The following is a 12,278-nucleotide window of genomic DNA, read 5'->3' on the forward strand; positions in this document are numbered from 1 at the left end:
ACACCTCCCTCCCTCAGAGGAGGGTCTCCTGCCCCCCAAGGGAGACAGAGACTCAGCGTCAAACAGGAGAACTCTCTGATTGGCTGAGGGTTGCTGGGTAACGGAGGACTGGATGGGCGGGTCTCCAGATCAGAGTTTCTGCAGCAGATCCAGAACCGGAGAGCCGGACCTTCACGTACGGTTCTGACCCGAGTTCAACACGCCTGATAACGTTTATAAAACTCGGTTCTTCCTGAACTCCAACATGAAGACGTTTCTGTGTTCGGGTCGGAGACGACCCGGTTCTTCTGCGTCAGACGTTTCCACCTGAACTCAGCGCTGACCCTGCAGCTCCTCCTCCTCACCCCATGCCCCGCCCTCCGGCGGCCCGTCCGTCTCGTCCGGGCTGGTCAGGAAGTCGAAGCCTCTGAGCGCCTCCTCGGTGTCGGGGTCGTCGCTGAGGTCTGACGTGGAGGAAGAAGAAGAAGTGGAGGACGGCTTCCTCCTCGTCTGTGGGAGCAGAAGAAGAGGAGAAGTTCTGTGGACCCTGCAGTGGAGGTTCTGAGGAGTTCTGCTGTTGATCAACACATTCATGAGCTCTCTATAGGAACTGAGAGGAGCTTCTGGACCGAGCCGGTCCTGAAGGTCCTCTGAGTTCCCACAGAGATCCTCAGAACCGACGGGAGGCGCTGAGACTGCGGTCCAAAAGAATCCGGTTCTGACTGGCAGCAGAAGAGCCAAAGGTCTGCACAGCTCCGCTGACCATCAGACCCGACAGAACCGCTCCTCAACCAAACCCGTCAAAATTAAAGCGGTTACTCACAGCGGGCCGGTCCAGGACCGTCTTGTCCCGGACCTCCTCGTCCTCCTCCTCGTCTTCATCGCTGAATTCTGCCGCCGCGTTCTCGATGAACCTGAAGGCCTCCAGCACGATGGCCGGGTCGGGCAGGTCCGCTCTGCCGAAACCAAAGCTTCACTTCCAGAACATTTCTCCAGACGTGACGGCAGGAGGCGGAGCTTCTACCTGTCCTTCAGCGAGGAGGGCGGGGTCCCGTTGACCATGGGCTCGGTCCCCCCGTCCGCCTCGACTCCGGGTTCTCCGGTCAGACCCAGCAGAACCTTCACCCTCTGAGACTTCACATCCAGGACGGCGTCGCTGTAGCCCACCTCCTGCAGGTACCTGAGCGCACAGGAAGTCAGGGTTATCCACTTCCTGTTTAGGACAACATTCACACATGCATGCAGACACACAAACATCGTGGTTCTGTTCTGGGCGGCGGATCCATTAACCCAGACGGATCTCTGCCTCAGGACGGACTTCACAGCACGTCTGCATGACAACACGACCTTCACGCCGTGCACGGCCCAGCGTTCCCGAGTCAGCACGTTTTCAGAGAAGACTGGACCTTCCGGGTCGCTCACCGCTGGTTCTTCTGGAAACGACCGTCTGGATCCTCCAGAGACAGAACCACAAGAATCCAGAGAAACCGGCTTCAAACTCCAGCAGAAGATCCGCAAAAAAACAGCTGATCCTGACACTTCCACCAGAACCCAGAACTGCTGGTTCCGGTCCGGACCTCAGAGGAGCAGCTGAGGGACGGTTCTGCTGAAAGCAGCGAGTGTGTCTGACCCCGCCTCCAGACGCCGTACCAGCCTCCGGGTCGCAGAAGCCGTCTGACAATCCCCCATTCAGTGTCACTCAGACGTGCACACGCACACGTGCACACGCGGGACATCCTCAAAGGGATGTATGAGGGCTTTGTGCTCGTACGTGCACTTCAGGCATGTGCACGTGTTTCTTTTTAATTGTTAAACTGTTTATTTAATCACGCCCCCACCCCTCCCCCGTTTGGTTTCAACATCTGAAGGTTCCTCTAGAGGGCGCCACTGAGACGCATCTGTCTCCTCCTAACCTCCTCTTTGGTCCTCCTCCTTCCTGTAGCTCCAACCTCAACATCATGTCCTCCTCTTATCGTGACCAGACCTCCTGTAGACGTTCCTCATCAAGACGTTCCTCATCGAGACGTTCCTCATCGAGACGTTCCTCATCGAGACGTTCCTCCTCTAGACGTTCCTCATCAAGACGTTCCTCATCGAGACGTTCCTCATCGAGACGTTCCTCCTCTAGACGTTCCTCATCAAGACGTTCCTCCTCTAGACGTTCCTCCTCTAGACGTTCCTCATCTAAACGTTCCTCCTCTAGACGTTCCTCATCTAGACGTTCCTCCACTAGACGTTCCTCATCTAGACGTTCCTCCACTAGACGTTCCTCCACTAGACGTTCCTCATCGAGACGTTCCTCCACTAGACGTTCCTCCTCTAGACGTTCCTCCACTAGACGTTCCTCCTCTAGACGTTCCTCTACTAGACGTTCCTCATCTAGACGTTCTTCCACTAGACGTTCCTCCACTAGATGTTCCTCATCTAGACGTTCCTCTTCTAGACGTTCCTCCACTAGATGTTCCTACTCTAGACGTTCCTTATCTAGACGTTCCTCATCAAGACGTTCCTCCTCCAGACGTTCCTCATCTAGACGTTCCTCATCTAGACGTTCCTCCTCTAGACGTTCCTCCACTAGATGTTCCTCCTCTAGACGTTCCTCCACTTGACCACTTCATGAAGCTTTTCCACATTCTTCTGCAGCGGTTCAAACCTCAAAGCTCTTCTGGTTCCTTTACTTTCAAGCTACCATAGAAAAAAGGTTTTTCATTAAAAACTACAACTCCCAGAGCCCCGCCCCTTTTCATGTGGCCTCACTGAGAAGCCTCCCGTCTCCTCTGGAGAAACCAGGAGACAATCCGGTGGAACGCCGTGGTCTGAGACGTTCTCTGCAGAGCACAGCTTCCTCTGACGGGGTCAGGAGGTCATGCAGTGTCTCTGTGGAGGTCAGTCCTGAAGATGACGGACAGCAGAGATCGTCTCTCTGGACCTACAGCTGTAATCTACTGAGACTTCATCTGGACTGAAGAGATTTACTGACTTCACTGAAACACACAGACACTCACTCACGGTGTGCTCATGCTCGTGCGTGTGCATGTGAGTGTCAACTGACTGTTGCAGCAGCTGCCGCCCCCCCCTCCAGCTCAGCTGATGGCTGCTGTTTGCAGGACTGGAAGCTTCGCTGTCGTTTCCTTCATCTGCAGCAGAAACACATTTGTTTATTTACTCGTTTACAGGATTGTTTGTGAAACTCCTTCCTGCTCACATGTTCTCAAAGCTCTGATGAGCTGCAGTCAAACTCTGCGGTTACGTGACAGCTGTCATGTTAGAGGGTTTATAACGGCTGGTCTCTCTGTTCAAAGTAATGTGTAGTTCTCAGTCTCTTGAGTTCTGTCTCCCCCTTCAGGACACGAGGAGAACTGCACAACCTCAGCAGTTGGACTGTCTTCTGTTAACAAGCATGAAGATAAAAGACACGATACAGGTGTACCGGCACGCCATTTACAGTTTTACCATTTAGACAGACAGACCACTCACTTTACCGGGTCCACCTGCTAGTACCGGGTCAGAACCGCCTTCATTCTTGGTGATCCAACAAGCTACTGAGACGTTCCTCAGAGTTCGGTCCAAACTGACCTGATCCTGATTCTGATGCTCGGTTTAAACTGCAGCAGGTCGTCTGGATCGGGTCTAGAGGCTGAAATACATGGAGCTGCTGCCATGTGATTGGCTGATAGGAAGTCTGTGTTAATGAGCAGTTGGACAGGTGAGCCTCATGAGGTGAGCGGAGATGAACGCAGGTTAATAAAGGAAGTCCCGCCTCAGGTTCCTGTCCTCGACCTGCTGCTTCGGTCAGAAGAGAGAAGGTATTTGGAGCACATTTATCAGGTAAATATACGTATCTACCTTAGAATTACATTTAAATCCCACGTGTCAAAGTCACGGCCCGGGGGCCGGATCCGGCCCTCCAGGTGATTCTATCCGGCCCTCCAGATCATTTTATTGTTATTAATGACCCGATGTTATCTTGAGCTCATTTCTAACTTGTAGAATTTTGACAAAATATATTTTTGTGGAGAGTAAAATATTAAAGTTATTTAAGGTTTAAGTTGATTTATTCTGGAATAATATTCCTGACTTTTTTATTATTCATAATTATGTTAAAAAGTTACAGTTTTAAAGTTTTAAAATTGTCATTCTGATAACTATTTTGAAGTTTTTTAGGCTTTTTTTTTTAATCCATTTTGGAGTTTAGCTAATATTTCCGCTACATGCTAGCTGTTTTGGCTAACCTACGTTTTTTTTAGTTTTTTAGGCTAATTTTGCCTTTAGCTAATATTTCAGCTGTCTATCCATTTCAGCGTTTTCAGCGGCCGAATTCAGCTTCCAGCATTCACACTAGCATCATCACAGACAATGTTTATATCTAGTTCATACTTATGTTAAAAAGTTACAGTTTTATAGTTTAAAAATGTAGTTTTAGTGTTCAGTAAATGTTTATCCTGTTTGATCTCAGGCGTGTTTTGGATTTTGACCTCTGACTGAGTTCAAATGTTCTCGCTAACATCCTCTATAAAGACTCAGGTTGAGTCAGAATTCCCTCTCTGCCCGGAGGACAAATCAAACGTACCCCATAGGACGCTCAGTGTGTTTGTTTAAGGTAGAGACAGAATTAGCGGTTAGCGTTAGCGGAGAGAGAAAGTTCCGTCTGGTTCCGTTTCACGTCATCAGCCTGTAGCTGCTTTTATATGAGCTACAGCTCAAATACAAACTCACGGCTGAGCGACAGATCTCGGACCCGCACACAGAACCGGACCAGAACAGCTTTCCTTCAGACCGGGTCAGAACCAGACTGTGTCGTAAGCTGAAGTGAGCCCCCCCCCCCCGTCTTCTTTTAATTTTCCTTAATCAGCGGTCGGAATGTTTTACCGACACAATCGCAGCTAACGAAGAAAACAGGAGACCAGAAAAGTCATACGGAAACATTATTAAGACCAAGAAATCGAAGTTGAAGGATTCTTAAAGCTTTTGAAGGATTCTTAAAGCTTTTGAAGGATTCATGATCAGGACAGGATGTGGGTGGGGCTTCCGGGGATCTCCTCGCTGCAGGTTTCTGGCGGCAGGCGCCACGGCGGGATGACTCACCGGAGTCGTAGCTCGGAGGTTGGATTCCCCCCTGGAGCAGCTCCGTCCCAAACTTCAGCTTGTGATGTTTGGCCCTGAGGGAAAACACAGACAACCACAGTGGTTTGTGGGCGGAGCCTCGTGACTGGTTCATGTTTCTGGCACAGAAAGGTCAGATCCTCATCAGAGAGGATGCTGGGAAGGAGGCTCTGCTGCAGCTTCATTGTACAAAGGTGTTTGGCGTGAAGCAGCAGACCGTCTCCAGCGGTTCTGAGGAGGCTTCTCTGCTCCTTCAGCCTCTCAGTCGCTCTGAAGGTGGAGCTGCTGGTTCTGTGCGGTCCGTGTGCTGGACACCCACCTCTCCTGCTTCAGGACGTACTCCAGCATCTTGATCCTCCTCACCAGGTCCTTCTTCAGGTTCTCCTGGCCCCGCCTCTCCCCCTGCAGGAAGGCGATCTGCGCCTGCAGAAACACAGAATCAGTTTTGTGGAGCTTCGTTCTTCTGGAAGAGTCTCTGAGTTCAGAGGAAACATCAGATGAACTCTGGAACCTTCTGAAGGCAGAAACAGCCTCAGTCTGACTCTCAGTCAGAGCGGGAACCAAACCCGGGATCAGAGGTTGACCGCTTCACCTCAGGGACACACAAACAAAATCATCTGGTCTCTGATGCAGACGGTCGGGCTGCTGGTTCCTGGTTACCTCCATCAAGATCTGGATCAGGACGTCTACAGACCGACCCCCCCGCTGCTCCTCACAGGTGGACACACCTGGTCCAGATACCTGAGCTCCTGAAGAACTCTTCTGTCCCGGAAAGGTTCGAGTCTGCTCTGCTGAGCGGGAGGTTCTCCTGGATCTTTGTCGCTCTGTGGCGTCAATGTTTTAACAATCGTCTTTCTCCTTTTTGAAGTTGTTTGTTTCACATCCAACAAAGATCTCCTGCCGACCCTTTCCTCCCAGCAGGGACCGGGTTCTCCTGGTTCCTCTGTCAGGAACTCCATGCAGACCGAAGCAGGAGAAGCCACAGCTCTACGGAGGCCCTGGAGGGTCAGACCGAGAGCACAGGTCATGACCTCCATGCAGATCAGACAAGAACAACAAGCGGTCCGTCAGAAGACCGGATCAGAGCTCAAGGTGAAACTAATCCAGCTCAGGCCTCCTTTAGGGGTTCAGGTCCTGAGGTCAGGGGGTCCAGGACCCCAAAGCCTCCTGGGAAACCAGAGAGCCCACATGATCTGTCTTAACGGCGCTGTGGGAATGACCGACTCTGGAGACGGCCTCTGATGGAGAGCCCGTCAGAACCCCCAGCATAGGTCCAGACGGGCTCTCCTCTGCAGAACCTTCTGGTTCTGTGGATGAACCTGAGCAGGAGCGAAGACTCCACCCACCTTCTGCAAATCAAGTTCATCCTGAAATCCAAAAGCAGTGTCTGAATCACTGACAGTATCAGAGAACTGGACTGAGCCAGTGTGATGTCATCCATAGAGAATAGTTTGTTCTGGTTACAAGCAAAACCAGTTCAGTCGTCACTTCTCTGCTATACAGTGGAGCCATGTTGGAGCCAGACCGCCGTGATTGGTCCGAGTCGGACTGAGTCATGTTTCTATGGTAACCACTCTCACCAATCAGGAGGGAGCTTGTTGGAAGGCCACACCCCCACCAATGAAAGCGGCTTGTTTAGTACTGTTGGTCTGCAGCTACTTTTCCTGAGGCGTCTGATTGGTCGGTTTAGAACTTGAACTACAGAAAAATCAGATTTTCACTCAGATGTTTGAAGTTTCAGAATCTTCATTCTGACCAACAGGATGACTGAAACAGCTGCTTGTTTCTGTAGAAGTCTGTGGTACTTCCTGTTTGGAAGGTTGGGAGGCGGGGCCACCTGGTCCAGTTCTCATTTACAGCCTGAAGCTCCATAACCTGTCCTGCTGCAGTACCATCATTCCACCAGCAGAGGGCGTCTGACTGTCGCTCAGCTGCTGGAGGAAACAGAAGTTTGTTTCAAAGATTTCATCATGAAGGTCCGCCTCTCGCTGTGCTGCTTCCTCCTCCGTTGCCATGGCGCCTGAAGATGCCCTCTGCTCTGCTGTGTGGGAGCAGATCTGCAGATGGTGGGCGGGCCCTTCGCGGTTCTGACAGGTTTGAGCGGGCTCTCTGAGCCGCCGCATTTCCAGAACCTTCTCTACTGTCGTTCTGGTTCGTGTGAGGAACCAGAACCAGAACCACCAGAGCAGATGTGTGAACTCAATGACAGCAGAGCCCCCCCCCCTGTGCTTCTGAAGAAACGCTGCGACCGTCGCCATGACAACCATTCTCTGACAGGAGGAGAGGGGAGCGGGAACAGTGGGGGGGGGGGGAGGGGGGGGGGCTCTTACGGCACCAAAACCCATCGTGACCCGAACACTCGGAGGATGAGGGAGAAGAGAAGCAGCGGGCCATCTCTGACCCGGACAGAACCGACTCTGGACCTGAGTGAGGGATGGTGCTCCTCATCCTCACCTTCATCACACCATGACACATCAGAGCTCAGACGGGAGAAGAGCCGTCAGAACCAGTTCTCTGAACCCTGAAACTGAAACTCTCATCAGAGGTCCTGCAGAACCCCCCAGCAGCAGCTTCTGATTCTGGGGCAGAACTGACCCCTCCCCCCAGCGAATGACCTCAGAGCATCATCATCATCATCACCGACTGTCTTTGAAAGCAGCATCATGTCTGCAGGTGATGCCTTCAGGTGAGATCTGGTGAGAAGAGCTCCAGACGACACCATCCCCATCCCACGTGCACGTGTGTGCGTGGGGGGCGGGGTCTCACTGATGAACATGGACTTGTGCTCCTCAGGAGTTCCACAGGGATCTGAACCGGACCGTCTTCACTAGCAGGACCACCAGAACCACAAACCCAGTTCAGAAGGACTTCGGGCTCCAGTGTGAAGGAAAAGCTGCAGGAACTGATGCGGTCGCAGCTTCACCGACTGAAGCTTCATGGAGCCATGACCTTTGTCCCGCCCCCTTTGACCTTCTGTGCTGAGGTGGGCGGAGTCTCTCCCACTTCAGGTTCTCCAAATCCTGATCATCAGAGATTATTAATCTGGTTTTTATAGGTCTAGAAACTGACTGTAAGTGCTTCCTGTGCTTATCAAAATAAAAGCCTTCTGCCTTCAAAGCCCCTCCTCTTCACCTGGACGGGGTGGGGGGGTGTGGGGGGGTCCCCTCCAGGTCCTGCAGAACCCAGAGGAGGAACAGAACCTCCCGGAGCTCGGGTCCAGAACAGCTGATAGGAAGTTCCTAAAGGTGAGGAGGGGAGGGGTCACCTTCCAGCTGGGGATCGAACTGCCGGCGCCTGCAGTCGCTGATGCACAGCAGCTTGTTATTATTATTTATATCTCGTGTTATTGTGAAGATCTGTCCGATAATTCTCATCTGGGGTTCAAACAAACAAACAAACAAACAACAGTGATGCTCTGCGGCCGTCCCCGCCCTTGCACAGGTGAGTGACGTCAGCGCGCAGGTTGACCTGCCCATGCCAGCGTCCCCGATTGGACACTCGGAACCGCGCGGGTCTCACCTGCAGCTTGGCGCGCTCCACATCCCAGTGCGCGCGCTCCACCTCGAAGCGCGCCCACTCGTGCTGCAGGAAGTGCAGGATTCCCGGGACGCTGTACCGCGCGCGGGCCGCCTCTCCGCCGCTCACGGAGCCCGGATGCGGAGCCGAGCCCGAACCGCCGCTCAGGAGCACTCCCGGGCACGCGTGCTCGTCCATGGCGGAGCCGCGGGTTCGGTTCGGTTCGGTGGGTCAGCCGCGTCGCCCGAAAGTCATCCGCGCAGGAAGGTCCATCCAGAACCGCGCGTGAGCTGTGGACCGCGCAGTCCCGCAGCCCGTCAGACGGATGCTACGTCAGCACCGCTTTGCCCTTTCAAAATAAAATCCCGTCAATTCGATGTAAAGTTTCAGAGCAACAATCGCTTTGGGAACCTTTCTGTGACGTCAGAGATCAGACTGATGTCAGAGCGGGGGGGGGGGTACACGCTTTTAAGGGCAGTGAAACGGGTGACTTTAGAGGTCCTTAGAGGTCTGTAGAGGTCCTTGAAGGTCTTTAGAGGTCTTTAGAGGTCCGTAGAGGTCTTTAGAGGTCGTTAGAGGTCCGTAGAGGTCCTTAGAGGTCCTTATAGGTCTTTAGAGGTCCGTAGAGGTCCTTAAAGGTCTTTAGAGGTCCGTAGAGGTCGTTAGAGGTCTTTAGAGGTCCTTAGAGGTCCGTAGAGGTCCTTAGAAGTTCGTAGAGGTCCGTAGAGGTCGTTAGAGGTTCGTAGAGGTCCTTAGAGGTTCGTAGAGGTCCGTAGAGGTCCTTAAAGGTCTTTAGAGGTCCGTAGAGGTCTTTAGAGGTCTTTAGAGGTCCGTAGAGGTCCTTAGAGGTCCGTAGAGGTCCTTAGAGGTTCGTAGAGGTCCGTAGAGGTCTTTAGAGGTCCGTAGAGGTCTTTAGAGGTCTTTAGAGGTTCGTAGAGGTCCTTAGAGGTTCGTAGAGGTCCTTAGAGGTTCGTAGAGGTCCGTAGAGGTCTTTAGAGGTCCGTAGAGGTCTTTAGAGGTCTTTAGAGGTTCGTAGAGGTCCTTAGAGGTTCGTAGAGGTCCTTAGAGGTTCGTAGAGGTCCGTAGAGGTCTTTAGAGGTCCGTAGAGGTCTTTAGAGGTCTTTAGAGGTTCGTAGAGGTCCTTAGAGGTCCGTAGAGGTCCTTAGAGGTTCGTAGAGGTCCGTAGAGGTCTTTAGAGGTCCGTAGAGGTCTTTAGAGGTCTTTAGAGGTCCGTAGAGGTCCTTAGAGGTCCGTAGAGGTCCTTAGAGGTTCGTAGAGGTCCGTAGAGGTCTTTAGAGGTCCGTAGAGGTCTTTAGAGGTCTTTAGAGGTTCGTAGAGGTCCTTAGAGGTTCGTAGAGGTCCTTAGAGGTTCGTAGAGGTCCGTAGAGGTCTTTAGAGGTCCGTAGAGGTCTTTAGAGGTCTTTAGAGGTTCGTAGAGGTCCTTAGAGGTTCGTAGAGGTCCTTAGAGGTTCGTAGAGGTCCGTAGAGGTCTTTAGAGGTCCGTAGAGGTCTTTAGAGGTCTTTAGAGGTTCGTAGAGGTCCTTAGAGGTCCGTAGAGGTCCTTAGAGGTTCGTAGAGGTCCGTAGAGGTCTTTAGAGGTCCGTAGAGGTCTTTAGAGGTCCGTAGAGGTCCTTAGAGGTCCGTAGAGGTCCGTAGAGGTCGTTAGAGGTCCGTAGAGGTTCGTAGAGGTCGTTAGAGGTCCGTAGAGGTTCGTAGAGGTCCGTAGAGGTCCGTAGAGGTCCGTAGAGGTCCGTAGAGGTCCTTAGAGGTTCGTAGAGGTCGTTAGAGGTCTTTAGAGGTCGTTAGAGGTCGTTAGAGGTCCGTAGAGGTCCTTAGAGGTCCTGAGATCTGCATGTTCTTAGTTTCAAACAGTTGTAATTCTAATGTGTGTTCATTATATTTTGTATTTCTCTGAATTTCATAATTCTTGTTCTCACGCACAAAATGTTTGAATGAGTTACAAATCAAGAATCACGCGCGCACCCCCCCATACCCCCACACGTAAACCGGAGTGAGTCTGTTTTCTCTCCATATTACCCCCCGATGCTCCAGCTGATCAGAAACCCAGATAGACCACGCCCACCCACGCGCTAATCAGCTGATGTGTTCCAGCCGCCGGTATTTAACCCCCGCACGCGCTCGTCCGCGCGCTCCGTCAGTCATGCCTCCGCTGGAGAAGATCCCTCCGCAGAGCAAACCCTTCAAGCAGAGGAAGAGCTTTGGTGAGGCCTCGCGCGGACACGCACGCGCCGCCGTGTGCAGTAACTTTAGCTCCGTTTGTGTTGTGTGCGCAGCCACGCGGAAGCAGGAGGTGGCGGGAATCAAGTCCAAGTTTCCGAACAAGATCCCGGTAAGTGGACCAGGCGGCTGTCACGCGCACCGGTGTCTGCTCGCCCCCGATCACCCCTCCCCCCCTCCCCCCAGGTCATCATCGAGCGCTACGACAAGGAGAAGTTCCTGCCCCCCCTCGATAAGACCAAGTTTCTGGTGCCGCACGAGCTCACCATGACGCAGTTCGTTACCATCATCAGGTGAGTCTGAGGAGCGCACGCGGGCGCGTAACCAGTTATTCTTTACCAATGGATCACGTGACCCCGCAGAAACGCGCTCCTGCTTAAGGAAATCTTTTAGTGGAGGTCATTCAGACCTGCAGTCTTCATCTTCATCCTCATCAGTCCTGCGGATAGAAACTGTTCTGGTCCTCCTGATCCTCCTTCAGACCCGCATGAGGAGGTTCTGGTTCCAGCTGGAACAGGGTCTGTAATCTGACACCAGATTATGGATCCGCAGATTAAACTCCAAAGTCCTGCAGGATCCTGAAAATCAGATTCTCTTTTTGGGAAGTTCTGATGTGATCAGACGGAACCTTTCTGATCGTGCAGATTCGATCGGATCCAGTTCAGTTTTATTCCCATAATCCCAAACAGATCAAAGGGCTTCACGTGGCAAAAACATCAAATCTGAACGTCTGACTCCTGAGCGATCCTAGATTTAGATCCGGGTGTCTGAATTCAGGCCTCGAGGGCCTGGGGTGTCGAACTCAATCTCCCAGGGGGCCAGAATCTACTTGGGCGGGTCGAACAGGATCAACATTTATAGAACACTTCAAACCCAAACTACGGCCCGCGGGCCGCATCAGGCCCGCCTCCACACGTGGCCCCGCCCCCAAACACTGTCAGACGCTGACGGGACGTTATATCCCGACCTGCTGCAGTGTGAATGACGGGACAGGATACTTACTGGATTCAAAGGATTCACTTCTCTAATTTTATCTTCCGTACGTTTTTTTTGGACGTCCATGGTTCTTAAACACTTTCGGTTATTGAAACGTTCCGCTCTTATGCTAGCTCATTCGACTGTTTTAGCTCAGATTTTAAAGGTTATTTTGGAGTTTAGCTAATATTTCAGCTACATCCTTCCTTTTCTGGCTAATTTAGAATTGTTTTCAGTTTTTTATTCTAATTTGGCATTTCGCTAATATTTTAGCGTTTTCAGCGGCCAAATTCAGTTTAACGCGTTCACACTAGCGTCATCGCGGGTGATCCTGAATCTCTAGTTTTTATGTTTGTTTTTCTATGATTACAGAAATGAATTTTACTGAAATTGATTTTAATTTGTCCGTGTTGCTTTCTGTAAAACTGTAAATGTTTGTTTAGGTTGTGATTGTTCCTCTTGTTCTG

The 12,278-nt window shown here is 51.9% G+C and overlaps 2 protein-coding genes across 3 annotated transcripts in view; one reads left to right on the forward strand and one right to left on the reverse strand.

Annotated features, from left to right (window-relative positions):
* Positions 1-8,979, reverse strand: part of LOC112143523 (striatin) — a 16,373-nt gene extending 7,394 nt beyond the window's left edge. Inside the window, exons 1-7 of the mRNA XM_024267563.2 lie at positions 8,602-8,979; positions 5,402-5,505; positions 5,065-5,138; positions 3,032-3,116; positions 1,004-1,159; positions 803-935; positions 345-489 (exon numbers count right to left, since the gene is read on the reverse strand). Coding sequence (XP_024123331.1) covers positions 345-489; positions 803-935; positions 1,004-1,159; positions 3,032-3,116; positions 5,065-5,138; positions 5,402-5,505; positions 8,602-8,796 — 892 coding nt within the window. The 5' untranslated portion in view covers positions 8,797-8,979. The remainder of the gene's footprint in view (positions 1-344; positions 490-802; positions 936-1,003; positions 1,160-3,031; positions 3,117-5,064; positions 5,139-5,401; positions 5,506-8,601) is intronic.
* The window catches only part of map1lc3c (microtubule-associated protein 1 light chain 3 gamma), a 4,365-nt gene continuing 866 nt past the window's right edge, over positions 8,780-12,278 (forward strand). Inside the window, exons 1-3 of one of the 2 annotated variants that reach the window (XM_036216022.1) lie at positions 8,780-8,824; positions 10,711-10,820; positions 10,893-11,129. In XM_036216022.1, coding sequence (XP_036071915.1) covers positions 8,795-8,824; positions 10,711-10,820; positions 10,893-11,129 — 377 coding nt within the window. In that variant the 5' untranslated portion in view covers positions 8,780-8,794. Of the gene's footprint in view, positions 8,825-10,710; positions 10,821-10,892; positions 11,130-12,278 lie in introns of those variants that run through there. The other variant, XM_024267571.2, reaches the window with a different exon arrangement.

Source organism: Oryzias melastigma, linkage group LG16, assembly GCF_002922805.2.
Source record: "Oryzias melastigma strain HK-1 linkage group LG16, ASM292280v2, whole genome shotgun sequence".
In the NCBI taxonomy this organism is placed as follows: domain Eukaryota; kingdom Metazoa; phylum Chordata; class Actinopteri; order Beloniformes; family Adrianichthyidae; genus Oryzias; species Oryzias melastigma.